Source organism: Phyllostomus discolor, chromosome 14 (genome assembly GCF_004126475.2).
Source record: "Phyllostomus discolor isolate MPI-MPIP mPhyDis1 chromosome 14, mPhyDis1.pri.v3, whole genome shotgun sequence".
NCBI classification, from domain to species: Eukaryota; Metazoa; Chordata; class Mammalia; order Chiroptera; family Phyllostomidae; genus Phyllostomus; species Phyllostomus discolor.
Window position 1 is genome coordinate 21,923,325 of NC_040916.2, and position 18,604 is coordinate 21,941,928.

An 18,604-nucleotide genomic window follows, 5' to 3' on the forward strand; every position below is an offset into this window, starting at 1 on the left:
ACCGAGTCTACCAGCACCATGACCTTGGACTTCCCTCACCTCCAGAACTGTAAGAAATAAACGATTTTTGCTTATACAGTACCTGGTTTATCTTATTTTTCTACAGCAGCCCGAACAGCTAAGACACCACCTCCTCTTCTTCACCTTGCCTCCGGCTCGACTTCTCAAAAGTCAGTCCTGTCTTATGGTTTTATGTGTTGATTCTACCTCAGCAAAGCTGGGGAAAAGTCAGTCCTGACCTTGGCGAAGTAGCCGGGGCGCTCCCCTGCACGACCTTCTCTCTGTCTCACGTCAGGGAGAAGGGCTCCCCCTCCTGGGGGCACCATGGTGCTGATGGCCTCGTCCCGTGTTCTGTGTCATTTTTCTCCTGTCTGTATACCCATGTGACTTGTGAGCTTTTTGCGGGTAGGGACTTTGTCTTGCTTATCTGCATACCAGAGGGCCAGTAGATAAATGAGTTAGTAAATGATAGTCGAATGAATTCTCTTTGGGTGCTGCCTTATTCACAGACCTCACTGGACTCCATTAACTTACAGAGCTTGTTCACCTTATAAAAATGACTCCTGGACCCTATTCTGTGTATCCTGCTCGTGCCAGCGCCCCACTCCACTCCCATTCCCCCCCAGCAGACGAGCCACACACACACCCTGTGCCATGACTGTGTGTCTTGTTTCTTCTCTGACCTTCGCCTTGGAAGCTGTGTTCCTGTTGAAGCATCTGAACCTGGGGATTACCAGTTCTCCCTTCAAGAATTCCGTTGGTGGGAGGGTCTGAATACACACATGTATCCATCGATCTATACCTCCAGCCTGTTTTAAGGCATATACTGCTTCTGACCTATTGCTGCATTGAATTATAGATATATGCAGAGGTCAGTTAAAATCCCATATATTTTGAATTTGAGCTGTTAAACAGGAAGTTGTGTGAACACTTACAGAGTAATTACTATTTTAAGTGCATAGTATAAGTTCAAGTACATTACTTGAGAGTTGGTCAAGCAGAGGCTAAATTCAGTGTTTTAACTTCCGTGGTGTTACAGTGGCATCGTAGACATTTGTATTTCATTGGTTGGAAAGATGTGAAAAAATAAAGGGGGGAGCTTGAGGGGACATCATTAGGAAAACACCTACTGACCGCTGTCACTCTCATTTAGTAAAAGGCATTTTATTGTAACACCGGGAAAGGAGGGACGATGTGTCCCGGTGTGAGGCTCTCCCCTGTAAGTTGGCTAAAATAAATTTTGCTTAGACTGTTATATGTTTTCACCTGGTCGTGTATGGTGGGACTTTTGTCGTGAGTCACAACCGGCCCATGGTCCAGCCTTTGAGAACTCCTGCCCTAGACGTGGCCAACGCAGGCAGACGGCTGTTCGGGTTAACACGACACCCCAGCTTGTGAAGGTCTGGCAGTCCACCCTGGTGTTCGATTGGCTGTGTGACAGGTTGTATTTTTCATGGTGACCACATCTCTTACCCCGCACGCTCCTCCTGGGGTGTGGCCCTGGCTCGCCTCACACAGAGAGGCAGGTCTCTGTTCTCTCCTCCGGAATCTGGGCAGGTCTGGGCTCCTGTGGAAGCAGGACTATGCGGTTTCCACGGATCATAGACGGCGGTAAGAGGTGATGGAGTTTCTGCCCGGTTCTCCCGCGATGCTGGCTCCTGGAAGCCAGCCTGTGAGGGGGCCGTGCGGATGGGAAGGGAGGCCCCAGCCCGGAGCCCTGGCGGAGCTCCAGCCAGTGGTCATTCCCCAACCTGCCAGCAGCTGGATGGGCCGTCTTGGAAGTGGGGCCTCCCATCGAGCCACGGAAGCTGACGCCGCATGGAGCAGAGACAAGCCTTCTCAGAGGGGCCCTGCAAAACAGCAGGTTTGGGCCGGATAAATGATTGCTGTTGTTCGAAGCTACCGGGTTTGTGTCTGTTAGTTACACAGCAATATGCAACGACATTTGGGAGCCTGAAGTGAGAAGTTCGCAGCAAACCCTAAAATATGTGGCCTTGCCTTTTCAGGATGGGGAGGGAGGCGGAAACCAGGAGGACCCGGCGGAGAGTGTTGCTGAGAGCCCTCGGGGCCATCAGTAGATTGTTAGCAGAGTCTTTCGGGGTCTCTAGGAGGCCATTTGTGGGAGCCTATAGGAGAGAAAGGAAAAATGCTGTTAGAAGCTGGAGAAAAGGGGCCCTTGCTATGCGATGAAGGTAAGTTTGGCCCCACTGTGTTTATAAGAGTGAACTCAGTGACCCCAAGAGGACTTCCACACAGTGATCAAGTGCTATCAAGCTCTAAATGGGAGAGGAGAGAGGGGAAGTGAGGAGGAACAGTCCAGTTTTCAGGTAAAGCTTCCAAGAAATATCAAGAAGCCGGTACTTGGTGGGTTTGGAAAGGAACCATTTCTCATTCCTTGCCTTTCCAGACAGCAGAAAGTTCTCAAACTAAGAGATGGCTTCTGAGACGAGATGAAATGTCAGGTGGGATGGTGAGGCCATCCGGGAAGACCTTTGAGCTACATAAGCTGGTGCCTCACAGAGCATATGACGAGTGTGGCTTAGGGACGAGAGAGCACAATTTCATCGTCTCAGACAGCATCCTGGAAAGGAGACTAAAACTTGATCAGTCATGTTCATTGGTTTAAATTCTTACTGTATTTGTTTTTAGTGATCAGGGTGGAGGCAAAAATACCTAAATGAGGCATCACAGAATTTGGGATGCATTTGCTCTCCGGATGAAGAGGGGGTGATATTGTTTCTTCAAATTAAGGACTAAAAACCAATGGAAAACAGGAGTCAAGGAAGGACATGGGGGTGAGAAATTCCCACTGAAAAGGGATCGGTAGAGAAAGAAAATGGAAAGGATCAGTGATAAAGTCAGAGAGCAGATAAGATAATGTTGAAGGGAGTTAGGGTTGAAAAAGAGTCTATATTAGCCCTGGCTGGCGTAGCTCAGTGGATTGAGCATGGGCTGGGAACGGAAGTGTCCCAGGTTCGATTCCCAGCCAGGGTACATTCCTGGGTTGCAGGCCATAACCCCAAGCAACCGCACATTGATGTTTCTCTCTCTCTCTATCTCCCTCCCTCCCCTCTCTAAAAAATAAATAAATAAATAAAACCTAATAAAAAAAATAAAAAGCTAGTCTAAAAAAATATTTTTTAAAAAAAGAAAAAGAGTCTATATTTTAAAAATTTGGGAGGAGGTTCCATCTGCATGGTCAGTGACCATTTCAGCTGTTATGTCAGGCAAAGAAAATCAGTTAGGACCGTTGTGGGTATGGCACAGCTTGAGCAGTAAGGAAACAAGCTGCCCTGGAACTGGGTCACTTAGCTGCTTCTGGATTGGTGGTGGGGTGATGTATGCAGCCAATCAGAATGAAAGTGAGTCAGGAAGAAACCAATAGGACGTAGGCATGGATGGACACAGCTTTCAGTGTGGTATCAGTTGGCCGCACTGAGCCTGGCAAACAGACGCAGGGCTGAGTGACCTTTGTTCTTTGTGTTTTTCTACAGCCTTCATCTGGGTTTCAGTTTGGGAGCCGCTGAGCCTTGGAAGCAGACACCGCTGGTCTTGGTGGTTTGGAGAAGAGCTTGACCTGAGAGTGAGGCTGTAGTGACAAGCAGGTAGATGACAAGGACCTGAAGACAGGTGAAGCGATCTGAAGACGTGGCATTTTGAATCTCTTTTCTGCCCCACCTCCTGCTTCCCCCACAATCACTGTGGCTTGTAGACCAAAGAGGTGCAGAACAGAACCAAAAATGAACTCTAAATCTTATTGGGGATACTTCAAGAGCCTCTAGGAACTTTTAGGTTAAGACTAGATGCAAGGAAACCTCAGACAGAAGGGGTCCTCAGCACCACTGGGCAGGCTGTGTCCTTCGCAAGGGCGCCAGTGCGTGGCGGTGTTGAGGCTGAAATCCGGTCTGTTGTGCATGTGCCGGGCCATGTGCCCGGTTGTTGGGAAAGGGAACTTTTTCTGATTCCCTCAAAAACACCATATGATCAAACCTCATCTTTAGTTCTTCCCTTTTTTTCAGGTCATCCAAACCCCTCTCTTTATCTATACCCCTCTTTTCCTTCCCCACCTAACTGGTGTGGCTCAACTTGGACCTTGGTCCCCCTTTGCCATTTTGGTTTTGGAGGGGTCCCAGAGAGGAAAAGGGGACATAGGATTGCCGTAGTAGCAGGGATGTCCGGAACGATTTGTACCCATGGAGAAAAAGTTCCCCCTTAAAGAGTTCAGTTCATCAGCTATTTAGGGAGCGCCCAGCCTGAAGAGAAGTGGGTATTCAGCCGTGGCCCTTGCGGAACTCACTGTGCGGAGGGGAAGGCAGACCCATCACCACATCACACAGTGGCAAGGGCGGTGCCACACAAGGCCCTCCGCCACGTGCACGTAGCGGTCGGAGACGCACCGACGCTGCTGCCTGTTTCCTGCAAAATGTTCCCGGGGCAGGAGCTGGAACGGGAGGTGTCCATGTGTGCTCCGTGGAAAGACACGCGCTCCCCTCTGCATGTGGCACAGTCTTAGACGGAAGGAGCGTGTCTGCGTTGGGTCCCAGCAGGTCTCAGTTTCTCCTTTGTGCACATTCTCCCAGGTCAGTCTGCAGCTGTGAAAGTGTCGGTGACAACTCACTTCTGAATTCTCCAGGAAGGCCTGAAAAAAGCAATGTCAAAAGTAAACTCTACTTTCTGGGGGCAAAGGGAAAGCATCAGACCCGATTTACTCTGTGGAAGGTCGGCGGAATACCTGGTGGCTCCAGGGCACTTTGCGATGCTCGCCTGTACCACCATTGTTCTGGGAGGTAGGTGGGAGCTTTTCAATCTCGCCTTTCCTCTGCCCTTGGCGCCCTGACCAGTAATCCCAACCACATTCAGAGAAGTGCCCAGTGAAGTCACAGGCATGAGTAAGTGCTGTCAGACTAGCTCCATTTAATTATAAGCAGCACCCACCCTCTGTTCCCTGACTCTGACATTGGCTGAGCACAGCAGCGTGGTCGGCACAGGAGAATGAGACAGTCCTTCACCTCCAGGAGTCGTTTTGTGGGGACAGCGGGCAAACACATCATTCCGATGCAATGTGGGCAGCACACCGCAAAGGCACGGTCCACGGTCTCCGTGGAGGAGGGAGAGCCTCACACTGTTTGGCTGCCAGCCAGGCCTAACCTGAGCAAAGTGGCTGGGTGAGGGGAGGCCACGGGAGCGAGCAGAACCTAGACACGGGATCACAGTTTGCGTGGTTGGAGTCACCAGCTTCGTCTGCTGTGTTATGGGAAGATAAACTACCCACTCTGACCCCTGTTGAGAAATTAGGACAGGCCTCACAATCAAGGTTTTATTTATTTACTTTTAGAGACAGGAAGGGAGGGAGAAAGAGAGAGGGAGAGAAACATCAATGTGTGGTTGCCTTTCACGGGGACCTGGCCTGCAACCCGGGCATGTGCCCTACCTAGACTGGGAATCAAACCGGCGACCCTTTGATTCGCAGCCCATGCTCAATCCGCTGAGCAATGCCAGCCAGGGCAGGAAGGGCCTCTTAAACAATGGTGAAGAATTCAGTGGGAGTGGTGAATGCTATTCATGCTGATAAAAACATTCCAAATGCAGGTGCTCAATCCCACAATTCAATACTAGTGATTAGAGAAGTTTCTGGTCCACTTTAAAAATTTTTACTTGGGAAAAATGTCAGCTGCTTTAACATCCTTTCCTGGATTAGGAAGTCTGTAAAGAAACAGACAATGAAGCAACCGTGCATTACAAAACTTGAGTTCCACTCATTGTATCAGGGAGTGAAATTGCTTTCTCGGGGGTCTTTATAATACAAACGACCTTGGTGCCTGTTGGTACTCTGAGTGCTGGTGACCATGAGCTTTACTAGTTCTAGATCTTTGATGATTCCATGGAGACAAGTGGTCCAGCAGTAAAGGGCATTGCAGAAATCGTTTGAGAAACACTTCCTTTGGCCTTACGAACAAGAACTATTCCATAAATACTTACTGATTTGGCTGGATGTCACTCAGTGCAGAGTCTGGGATGCCAATGAATCTTGCCCGAGGCATAAATTAGTTGGATTATGGTCCCTACATACCTTCTGGAGGAACCGAATCTTAGAGCAGATGGTTTCAAGGTGAGAAGAGGCACACGCACAGAAAATGAACAAGTGTCTTTGATGACTTGTCTGGTGAAGGCAGTTTTCACTGTGGGTAGAGCTCGGTTAAAAATATTTCTGGCTTTCAGGAAAACTGTCCGATATGTGTTTCTATAGTTTGGGATGAGTAGTTATTAATAGAAAGTGTACTATGTAGATATGAAGTTTGGCTTTTCATAATTTCTCATCAGTAGAGCCATAGGTGAGTGACATGGGTGGGCAAAGGGGAGGTTTTGGGAATTTCAGTATTCTCCAGATTTACCTCTGAGAGGTGCCTCTGTGTGTGGGTCCTACACTTAAGAGGTAGTATTGGTAATGAGACGACACTCAGAGGAAGTTTTTATTTTCTGTTAATTATTTATTCATAATAACTCTCAGAGTACGTTTAAAATTAAATGGAGAGAGAGGATATGGAATTGTTTTGAACTGCTCCGTCTGTCTAAATAACACATGCCTTTATTTCTTTTAGGATTTTTGAGGGCCTTTTTAAAGAATTCTGAAGTCGCTGTCTTGGCACTCCTTTCCATAACCGGGTTTGCGGTGGGGCAGCTGGCCTACAACTCCTCCGCGGTAACGTATGCACCACAAGTTAGGGGATCAGTGAAAGAGCGAACACCCCAAACGAGGCGCACTGCCAGGCAGCCCTGAGTGTGTGGATTTTTTTTTAATGTGAGCAGCTGCTGAAAATATTCATCTGGTAGTGAAATTTTTTTTTAAAGATTTTATTTATTTTTAGAGAGGGAAGGGAGGGAGATAGAGAGAGAGAAACATCCATGTGCGGTTGCTGGGGGTTATAGCCTGCAACCCAGGCATGTGCCCTGGCTGGGAATCGAACCTGCGACACTTGGGTTTGCAGCCTGCGCTCAATCCACTGAGCTACGCCAGCCAGGGCTTGGTAGTGAAATTTTTGAAAGTGGACAACCATTCGGTAAAGGAAACCTAGATGAGAGATGCCGGAGAAGAAGCACCCACTTGGAAGGGAGGACAATTTGGTGGCATTCTTGGGCTCTTCATCACCTTCCTTGGGAGCCTTGCCCTGGTTTCCTTCCCTGGGCCTGCACCGGCTTCTTCCGTGCTACTGCCTTCAACACCTGTGCAGACTCGAGCGACAAAGGCAGAAGTTACGGTCATGATGCATTATGGCCGCCCTCTTCTATCGGCTTCCAATGTTGCATAATAGAGCAGAGCAGAGATATATATGATACATGTCATATATAATGTAGAGAGCAGAAAAATTTCATTAAGTTATGAGCTTATTAACTCTTGATTTCTAATGTGTAGCAGTGCGATCAATAACAATTTGTCTCCGTTCTTTTATTTTTGAAACACAGAGACGATGCTTCTACCCCCACTGCTAGATAATATCATCCGGGTATTTACTGTGTGCCAGGCTCCCTTTTAAGTGTTTTGTATTTGTTAATTTATTAATTTGTTATTAAGTCTTGAGTTCATTTATTCATCCTCACGATCACCCAATGGAAATGGTCACTCTGTTCCCATTTTACAGACGAGGAGACTGAGGCACATAGAAGTTAACTGATGAAGATTAAACTATGAATTGGGCCGAAAACCTTTTAGGAGGGCATATTTGTGGTAGTTCAGTCATTGTTGCTGTGTTATCTATTCGAAATCTGTACTATTATCTACATATTATTTTTCTGTATCTGACTCGTTGAAAGATTTTAAAATCCTAAGCAAATGTCTATAAAATTGTAAGTACCTGTGCAAGGCTTTTCCCCCCTCTTAATGTAAATTAGAATAAATATGTAACAACTGAAAAAGACTTATCTGCGAGCCACCTAAGATCGCCTCGGAGACGGCCAACGTGGGGTGACACTCCGGCGAACACCGACTACTTGTCCCAAGCAGTGTTCATGGGGCCCAAGCCCTCCCAGTCGGGGACCGCATGGAACTCGCCCGGACAGCTAGATCAAGAAGCCCCCTCAGGCCCCCCAGGACTGGCCTTGTAGATGATCTCTCATACCTTGTCACACATTGCAAATTGGGTTATTCTAAAATTTATATTAACGGGCATACCACAAACCCAATCGCAAATGCTTCAAGATGGCAGCAGACTAATTTCTTATGTGCTTTTGTTACTTTAGGTGTTCCAAATTATCTACCCTCTTCTACGAACACCGAGTTTTTCGCTCTATTGTTACATCGCTCCTCTAATTATATTTCTGGCTGCCTTGGATGTGGACTTTTACATCCTCAAGAATATGCTCTGGCAGGTAAACAACATGTTTTAAAACAAACTACGGTCCGTTTTTGTTCGCGCTGGCAGAGAGGATGATGGAGGATAAAGAAGGGCAGCAACTCACAAACACCGGGTGCTGGTTGTTTGTCTCTCCTTACCCTGCAGAACCGTCCTGACAGGGAGTTGAGGGGAGGGAGGGGCGTGAATGTTTGCTGAGTGGTCGCTGTGACCTGGCACAGAGTAAATGTCACCTCCATTTTACCTGCAAGCCAACCTCAGTGCAGACGGCACAGACCAGGCCGGCAAAGGGCCGAACCTGGATTCTGATTCCATAGCTGACTTCATCTCTGGGTGTCTGTAGAGAGCAGTTTCTGTTGCTAAGGTGGTTTTCTTTGTGCTTTCTCTCCATTTTTCTTAACCATGTTTGCCAGACTGTTTTATCTTTCCTTTCAAAGAAAATTTTTATCTTTTTGTGTGTGTGTTTTGTACATTGAAGGTTTTAAATTGTCCTATAACTACTTTAGTGTAATCCCACATGTTTTGGTTGTTTGTGTTTTTTTGTTTTTTTTTAAAGATTTTATTTATTTATTTTTAGAGAGGGAAGGGGGAGAGAGAGAGAGAGAGAGAGAGAGAGAGATCAATGTGCGGTTGCTGGGGGCCGTGGTCTGCAACCCAGGCATGTGCCCTGACTGGGAATTGAACCTGCAATGCCTGGTTCGCAGCCCGCACTCAATCTACTGAGCTACGCCAGCCAGGGTGGTTATTTGTGTTTTTATCACCATCCCAAACGTATCTGCATTTTATTGTACTTTTCTCTTTGCCTTATTAATCGTTTAGAAATTGTTTTGAAGTTTTTCCAAGTATGGCTTTTTTTTTTAAAATCATTTCTCTCCTCTCAGTGTGGCCAGAGGATGTGCCTTATATGCCAAACCTTGTGTTTTGTGAAAATTTGCTCTGTGGCCTAGTATGTGATCAGTTTTCAAAAATATTCTGTGTTTGCTTTAGAAAAATGTATGTTCCCTAATTGTTGAGTGCAGGGGTCTAAATTTGCTCAGTAGGTTGTTTTGCTAATGACGAAGTTGGATACAGCGATGGAATATTACTCAGCAACAAAAAAGGAACGGAGTACTTGTAGGAATAGCATAGGAGAACTTCTGAAGTGTTGTGCTAAGGGAAAGAATGCCAGACTCAAAGGCTGCGTGTTGTATAATTCCATTCCCACACCTGCCTCCCGGCAGAGGCAAAATGGCAGGTTTGGAGAACAGATCATTGATGGGGGGGACTGGGGCTGAGGGAAGAAATTGACCACAGAGGGGCGGCATGGACAGTCTTTAGGATCTGCCCCAAAGCAGATGGATCCGCTTTGGTTCCAACTGTGGTCATGGCTAAATGACTGTATGCATTAGTGGGAATTTAGATAACCGCACCCCCAAAGAATAAATGTTATCATTTGCAAATTAAAGGTTAAGTTTTAAAATCAAAGAAAACAGATTTGCATTTATTTCTCTCATGTAGTTTTTGTACTTTGTATTTACCATGGTTTTTAAATTTTTTTATTTTTTAATAATATTAATGTTAGTGTCCTTAGATTTTTTTTAAAGATAATTTTTTAAAGATTTTATTTATTTATTTTCAGAGAGGGAAGGGAGGGAGAAAGAGAGAGAAACATCAGTGTGTGGTTGTTGGGGGTCATGGCCTGCAACCCAGGCATGTGCCCTGGCTGGGAATTGAACCTGTGACACTTTGGTTCACAGCCTGCGCTCAATCCACTGAGCTATGCCAGCCAGGGCTGTATTTACCATGGTTTTCCTTTGCTTTTTCTCATGCTTTTTCCCTTCTCGGTCAAGTTGGTTCACTTTTCTTTATTCTTTCCATCCGTCCTACTTGTTTCAAAGCTTTACATTCTATTTCCATTTCTGAGGCAGGCCCTGCCACTTGCCTATCTGAGATGCATTCTCTCCTTTCCCCTCACTAACAGAAATTTACTGTCTTTTGTTTGGTGTGGTAGCAGGCCTACTGTAAAACACCACATTTTCCAGCATGAGAAAAGCGTGGCCGGTGAAAGGTACTATACAACTTTTGCTGAATAAGCTTTCTCCCAGAATGTCTTTAATCAGGGGACCCAGGCAGTAATAAGTGCTTTTTGCCCTTTGTTTTATCTCTTTCCCCCTGGAGGCCTGTGGACGGAGGCACCGAGGAAAGCAGGAAATCTTTTGTGCAGAAGCAGGGGAAATTTGCATTTCGTTTTAAGAACGCCATTTTAATGTCGAGAACTAGTAAGCTGGAAGAGCAGCCAGGAAGTGGGGCATTGGTCTTTTCACCAGAAAGTAGAATCCCATTTGTTTGGAAGGGATGGTCTCTTTGAGGCAGGTAAACTAGAATACCTTTGGCAGTGATCTCCCAGAGGAATTGCAGAAAATGCGTATCCCTGGGATCTGATGGCTACGTGAGGACATGCAGCCGTGCCGTCTTTAGATGGTAGATCTAACACTGCACGATGATTTGGCTTCGCAGGTCTTACTGATGGGAATAATCAGCTTCTCTACGACGTTCATCATCACTGGCATCGTGGCTATGAAACTCAACAAGGAGTCCTGGGACCTGCAGTGTTGCCTGCTCTTCAGCATGACCATCGGCATCACGGACCCCATCCATTCCGTGAGGTCACTGAAAACCATCGGTACGTCGGACGTATTTCTCCCTCACCTTGCAGATGGGAGAATAAGTCATCTGCCTTGGGTTATATTTTTCTGGCGCAAATTGGGCCCCCAGCCGAGCAGATGCACGGGCTGCTTTTCTTGGAGATGGAGCCCTGGCTGGCTGGAAGGATGCAGTGCAAACAAGGCCACTCAGGATTTGGGGTAAAGCACACCAATTATCATCTCCGGGGATTTATTCCAAGGAGGAAATGTAGCCTCTCTAGGACGTGAGGAAAAGTAGCTTTCGTATTCCATTCCACTGAGTTCTAAGCTCTAAGGTTAGAGACTGTGCTTTTTGCCCCATGGAAACTCTTTCAGGGCCTCGCTCCCTCTTGTTGGAACTCCATGTCGAATGAGCTAGCCTTGGGCAGGCGGTTGTACTTGGCTGAAAGGAACACGTTATTCAATGCAAGCTTGTTCCCCAGAGGGTCTGGAGGGTGGGGGGTGCTGTGCTACTCCTCTGATTTGGGAGGAGATGCGCTCACTCTGAGATTCCTTTCCTTCGTCATGTTTTCTTGACTCAGCAGTACAAACACGAAACAGATGTTCTGGTTTCTGGTTTTGACTCGGAAATATGTCCCTAACCAATTTTCAGGTGTTGGTTATATATTTTTTCGGAAAGATACTGGCTTGTGATCGGAGCAGGACACCTCCAAGCCCTCCAGCAAGTGACAGTCCAATTTTTATTCCCACTTGTCCCTGTAGTTGTGGAAACAGAGGAGGTTGTAAGACACCTGTGATGCTGATATTCCGGACACTCAGTGAGTCTGGGCCTGTCCTCTTCTCTTTCTCTAGTTTTTCTAAGTTCATTTTTTTTCTCCCTCTCTCTTGCCTTCACCTGCCTTTTTCTTTTAGTCACTTGCATTTGCCCCTTGTTTTACTCACCTCCTTCTCTCCCTGCTCCCCTTTCCACAATCTCTGGACTCTAAGTGGCCATAATAAACTATATACTTTATTGCAGTTTCCATATTCAACAGTGTCTTCAGCAAAGGAGTCGGAGAGAAAGCCCATTTGCCGAAAAGACAGCTAGCGAAGGCATTTGGCTCTTAGTATTTTCCTAGTGTCAGGAAGGCTTAGGCGCTACCTGGGTTCTGGATCCAGTGCCCTTTTTCCTACGAAGGCAAATGTGCCTGTTCTGGACATTTCATGTAACTCAAACCACACAATATGTGACTTTTGTGTCTGGCTCCTCTCACCTAGTGTAGTGTTTTGAAGCTTCATCCACAGCTGCAACATGAGTCAGCTAGGAATGGGTGGGTCTTCATTCCTTCCTGTGTCTGGGTGATATTCCGCTGCAGGGCGAGGCCACAGATGTCGGTGCATTCAGCCGCTGGTGGAGGACGGGTCGTTTCCACTTCTGGTGCTTACGAGCGGCGCTGCTGTGAACGCGCATGCGCACTTTGTGTGTGTGTGTGTGTGTGTGTGTGTGTGCGTGTGGACTCGTTTTCCATTCTCTTCGGTGTACGTCTGTCTAGGAGTGGAATTGCCGGGTCCCGCTTTGTACTTATTTCTAAAACTCAGTTCTTTGGGAGTCTGACGGTTCATGTTTATCCGAGCGAAATGTCACGCCCTGCGAAGTGTCTGGTCTCGTTCTTGGAGCTCGAACGCAGTCTGAGGCCACCACGGGCATCTCACGCAGCGCCGTGTCCGTGTGCCTCTGCCCCTGGAGACGCAGGGGCACCGTGGGGAAGTGAGAAAACGCTGATTGTGGTTGTCCTACGGTTGTGGCTGCCTGCTCTGTTTTCCCTGCCTCCTCTTCCTCTTCTGTGTCTGCGTTTCCCGTGCGCGAGCAATGTTTTCATTCACTGTATTAAATTATATATTTCCTGTTGCAGGCATTTCGAAAATGTATACCGACATCATTCGAGGAGAGTCGATGATCATGTACTGCATCACGTGCATGTTTTTTGGAATTCTTCGGGGCAACTTATCTCGCATGTTCGTGTTTAGGGGTAGGAACTTTTTTTTGTATATTTAAAAAAATCATACTTTCGTGGTGCATTTCAATCCATCCTGAAAGTAAAACACGTTCGAGATATTTTTACTGCTTTCTCTATACTTGACTCTGGGACCAATTAAAATAGCCTATCAGGCAAGAAGGAAATAGTTACATGTCATCGACGTCTTTTCTTGGACAGGAAGACGGAAAGAATGTTAACTTCGTCCGTCTCCCTCAGTACGCCTGTGCGCATGTGCGCACACAGCTAGTTCCATCTGGCGCAGATTTACTCCTTCCGAGGATCAGCCTGGATCTCACTGGGGCGGGGACGGAGGGGGGCAGGGGCCGGGCGGGGTGGGGGTGGGGTGTGTGTGTGTGCGTGTGTGTGTGTGTGTGTCCTTGTGAAAGCAGAGTGGTTCAGGCAGCACTGGAGCAGCCGGCCCGCACAGTGCTAATAGTCAGATGCACATGATGGAGGTTCACCGGGCGACGGAGCGGAGCGTCTCGCTAGGCCGCCCGCGATGGCGAAGGCGGAGAAGAAAGGGGGAGCAAGCGCAGCATGGAGAGGCCAAAGGTGTCCTCCTGATGCGTGGATATGGCAGCCGTGGGCGGGAAGGGGGCTCAAAGGGGAGAGAAGTGGTGGTGGTGCAGAGGGGCTTGCGGTGCTTCACGGCAGGCCCTTGGGGTGCGGCAGTCTTTGCCGTTTCGGACGACCTCGGCGTTGCCTGAAACTTGCTCGCTAACTGTCACTGCTTTCCCAAGTTACTGTGACCAGAGAAAATTTCCCTTGTCCATTCTTCAAATACCACCCAGGCCGGGGGCAGGGGTCACACATGGACTGCAGGTTGGTGGGGACCCTGGGCAAGGTTTGCTTGGCCCTGATATCGTTTGTAAAAAGAATTGGATTTGGATGGATATTCAGGTATCTTTTGGATGGATATTCACTGCCCAGCTTGCCGGAGACTTTTCCCATAATTCTCTCTGGCTCCTGAAGACGTTTGAGCTTGCCGTCCCTGGGCAAGAAACCTCAGGCTGCAGGTGGCAAGGGAGTGTCCCCAGAGAGCCTCTTCGTTCAGACTTTCAGGGGAAACTCCCATTTGCTGAAGGTCACGGCCTCCATGCAAAGTGTCCGAGCAGACCAGAGTGCATAGACCAAAATGCCATCCACAAAGGAAACAAAAGTCCTAATTCAACTTTGTTTTTTTTTTTCTCTCTTTCACTTTCTAGAGCTCCACATAATCATAGACTTCTCCTTGAGCATTTTGGGAAGCATAGTATTTGGCTACTGGTGTTCGAGAATCATTGAGCTGATACTGACTGACCTGTTTAGCAACACGCTGACTAATGTCATCCTTTGCATTTCAATGGTGTACATGATTTTCTACATCGGTAAGGCGGAAGCAGGCCCGGCGAGTGCGCGCCTCCGCGTGAATGCTCCACGTCTGCGTTTGCCCTTGATCTTGAGTCCAGTCGCTTTTCCCCATCCGCCTCCCCTTTGTTGTGGCCCCTCTGTGCATGTCATCATCTCATCTCTCTGCCACCTCCCACTCTCCCCTGGTCTCTTTCAATGTCCCCTTAACTTCAACACCGTGCCCCTTCCCTCTGTGTTCTTCCGCTCTGCGGTGACTCTGTCATTCTTTCTGGGCTCCACCGTTTGATTTCACCTGGAGTCACTGGCAGGCCCTGAGGAGCAATCGGCCCTTGTGGTTCCTGCTCTGACCCTCGGCCACCCGTGTCTCAGAGCAGAGGGTCTGGAGAGGCGCCCCTGAGGCCTCTTCTGGCCCCACATTCTTTAACTCCGTGAGCCCCAAGCCGAGGGGACTGCAGATGTGCGGCCCTCACCTGAGGCTGGGGCAGGGAAGGGGCGGTGCACCTGTGTCTGGGGGGTGACTGAATCTTGGGGAGCCAGCGTGCCGGGCACGGGCACGCTCGCCCTGGTCCTCTGCTAGTCCAGTCCGGTGAGAGTGGGGGAGTTCTCAGTGGCCTGGTGGGCGTGGCCAGTCCCCAAGGGCCACAGTGGCTGTGGGGAAACAGCTGGATTTGGCCTCTTCCCTGGCCTTCCATGGTGGACAAATTCTGAGAAGGCAAAGAAGAACCACCACCACCTATAAAGCTATGCAATAAACGTGATCACTGATACATTTTGGTGCACACTGGCGCACTTCAGCCTTTAAAAAACACATATAAACATACATACATATATTAATGTTGGCATTCGTGCCCAATATTCAGTGGCGTCAGGATTATACCAAATAAGATGACTTCAGTTTTAAGATACAGTTGCTCGATGGCTTTCTCATTGCAGAAGTTGTCTCTTAAGTAGTGACTGTTACTGAGAAGGACTGTGATGAGCTTTATAATCTAGTAATACTAACAATAGAAATTGGAGATAAGATTTTGAGAGAACTTTTCCCCCTCCAAGTCCCCAGTGCTACTGGTTTTCCTGCCCTTGGTTACTTGAATTTGGTTTAAATTCTGTCTGACGTTGATAATGGTCCCCCTGAAGGCCCTGCAGCTGAGAACTGTGGGTGTGTGTGGTATTCAGACCCCCCTCGGAGCTGTGCTCCTGCCCCAGACGACCCTTACACACTATGTAGTGCCCCAGGGGGTCTATCTCAGACGGAAGAAGAGCGTCTTCAGGACCTGTTGTCCCTGAGCTTGACCCGCAACCCGTGGGACGTCCCCGAGGTGCTGGGCGGAGGTTGTTACGTCTGTTTTTCTCTTGGCCCTGTCCTCCATGACCCTCTCACGGGAGGGGTTGGCAAACTATGGCTTGTGGACCAAACACTCCCATTTTCGCACAGCTTAGGAGCCCAGAATGGTTTTTACCTTTTACAGTGGTTTAAAAAAAATACTCAGAAGAAAAATATTTTCTGGTATGTAAAAATGATGGGAAGTTCAAGGTCCTCTGTCATTATTTATTGGCCCCTCATGCCTTTGCATGACACCTATGGCAGCTTATGTGGCTCAACAGCTGACTTGTGTATGTAGTTTCCACGGGGGCCATCTGGCCTGCCAGGGCTGTATTCTTACTGTCTGATCGCATGCAGAAGAAGTTTGCCAACCCCTGAGCTCCAGGGGGAGGCCGATCCCTTGAAGCAACTTTCCAAGAAATACTACTTTTAAGTTCCCCACCAATCTTTCACTCAAGATAAAGTACCTCGGTGTGCAGATTTGAATGTAACTAACTTTGTTATTTTCTTCTCTCTAGTGGAATTTTTAAAAATGTCAGGTATGGTTGCTTTAGTGACCGTAGGACTGAGGTTAGATTCCTTAAGCTTTAAACCGAAGATGGAGTTAATAATTATTAAGTAAGTCTTGTGTTCTCGGTATGTGGCTCTCATAGAATTTAGTGCCTAACTGGTCCTGCCTTCCTGGGCGCTAGTAAAACTCCCTTTAGAACTTTTTTCTACCTTTTCATTTTTAATTTCACTACCAGCTTTTTATTGGAAAAGAAAGTACCAACGATGATGGACACGCGTGAACGCTCCCATTCTGAACAATGCTCCGGTGATTCAGAGACCATAGCTGTTTTGTACATTACTCTCCGATAAAAACGTGCTTTGAGTTGTGGGAAGTTGTGGCAGAAAGACGCAACTCCAGCAAAACTCTCATCTGCGTTTTCTGCCCAGTAAAGGAGAGTTTGCCTGCCTACTCAGACAGATGGGTTAGCCTTCCTCTGAGAGGCTGCTGAGCTACAGAACTGGTTTGCAATCACTTCACACTAAATCCTAGTCTAGTGTAGAAATTCTCACATCATATAAAAGCAAATGTGAAAAGGAGAAAACCAAGCCATAATCTCGAGTTTTCCCATGGAGATTCATTTCTTTGCTGGAAGAGAATCTCCATGGTTCTGAAATGATGGCCTTCCTGCTTTCTGGGTCTTGAAAATATTCTTCCTTTTGTGACATTCCAGAGATAGAAGATGGTACTTTTTTTTTATAGCTCTACTCGGCAAAATTTAAAAAAAAATGGCACCTATCACAATTCTAGTTTTGGATATATGTGAATGACACTTTATTGGTTATTCAAATCCAGAAGCTTGGGAATAACTAATTCATAGGACATACACTTTTTGGTGTGAACCTGGACAGTTTCCTGAGCTTCGTTGTGCTGTCTGTCAGCATCATCATAAATTACTCAGTCTCTTGATTCAACTGCTTATTCTCTCACCTATTCAGCCAATCCTTGCTTAAGGTCTAGTGTGGCCTGGACCTTGTGTCTTACTTAGGTTTGGGCCATGAAAATAAGTCCCTTCTGAGAAGGCAGTCATTGTTAAGTGGTGGATGTGTTTACGTAAGAAAGCAACAAGTGTAAATAATTACGTGCTCCTTGGGATCCTGCTTTACCTAAGGAATATGTGTAAGGTCCTGTGGAGACATTTTAACAAGCACTGTTCTCGGTCGGTTATTCCATCCTTGCTAAATTTTCAGAAAACCGAGCATTGGGATTCAAGGCCCCACTCGTACCCTTCCCTTCTGGGAGTTGGGAATCAATTGAATCAAAAGATTGGATTCAGACAGAGGACCAGACTGAGGACCAGACATGGTTTATATCTGCAACTACAATGAGGTCTCCTAGTGCTTCTGTCCAAGTGGAGATGTTGAGCCCACCTCCAGGGACACTGGTTTGTGGGACAGACGCACTCGCCCGGTCAGCCTAAGGGGAAAGTCCCAGTAGAGGACCCAAGAGGAGAGGGGACTTGAGATCTGCCTGTAGGGGTCAGAGCTGGCCCTGACCCACGTGTGCCCCCATGCAGAACCACCCAGCTCTGCTCCTGAGCCGCTGGACTCAGTGAGAACCTCCGAGGGCCGGGCTGGCACACGGATTCATGGAGAGCAATCTGGGTGATGCTCCATGCCCTTCTCTGCTCGTGAATGGTGTAGATCATGGGTACTGTAGGGGTTAGGAGTATGACCGCCTCCAGAGATGACGCTGAGGATGGTTTTGTGTTGAATACACAAGTAGAGTTGGCCTTGCAGGATGTTTAGGAAGTCAGTAGGTGGGAAAGCAGACAGGAGAGACTTTCAAGGTAAGGGACTTGCAGGTAGCCCACAAAGGGAGAGGTCATGTAGAGGGCACTGAGGTGATCCAGTCCGTGCTCTCAGAGTCAAGGTTAACCAGGTTTGGCTGTGGCAGGCCCACAGTTGATATGCTGCCAGCTAATACCAGCAAAACTGCCACATCACCAACCTGGGGGCGGAGGGTAGGGGTAGGGACCCTTATTGTTCTGCCTTGCTCTTATTGTTCTGCTGCGCAAGGCAGCCCACAGGTACTGGCACGATGAGGGTGATGGGCAACGCGGAACAGGGTGTATTTTACTTCCCTCAGACTTTTCAGTGCTGATAGTGACAGTGACTGAAGCAAAGGCTTCCGCTGGGACAAGAATGGCAGGTAGGTGACGCAGGCTTTTATGTGAGAAGGAAGCTACTGAAAAAATACACTGCTGAAAATGTGATTTCCTTTCCATTCATTCTAGGTTCTTAACGATGTTTTCATCTGTATTCCAACATATGATATACACTTTCTTTGGCATTGTAATTGGATGCGGGAAACCTACCTATTTTCGATTTCACACTATAATCTTCACGTTGATCTTATTTGTAACACTGAATTTTGTAAGGTATGAATTCTAT

The 18,604-nt window shown here is 47.5% G+C and overlaps 1 protein-coding gene across 1 annotated transcript in view; it reads left to right on the plus strand.

Annotated features, from left to right (window-relative positions):
- The first annotated feature begins 4,505 nt into the window (after positions 1-4,505).
- SLC9C2 (solute carrier family 9 member C2 (putative)) overlaps positions 4,506-18,604 on the plus strand; it is a 47,726-nt gene continuing 33,627 nt past the window's right edge. The window contains exons 1-8 of the mRNA XM_036015902.1: positions 4,506-4,787; positions 6,600-6,700; positions 8,236-8,364; positions 10,845-11,010; positions 12,865-12,981; positions 14,196-14,357; positions 16,180-16,279; positions 18,448-18,591. Of these exons, the coding sequence (XP_035871795.1) occupies positions 4,652-4,787; positions 6,600-6,700; positions 8,236-8,364; positions 10,845-11,010; positions 12,865-12,981; positions 14,196-14,357; positions 16,180-16,279; positions 18,448-18,591 (1,055 nt within the window). The 5' untranslated portion in view covers positions 4,506-4,651. The remainder of the gene's footprint in view (positions 4,788-6,599; positions 6,701-8,235; positions 8,365-10,844; positions 11,011-12,864; positions 12,982-14,195; positions 14,358-16,179; positions 16,280-18,447; positions 18,592-18,604) is intronic.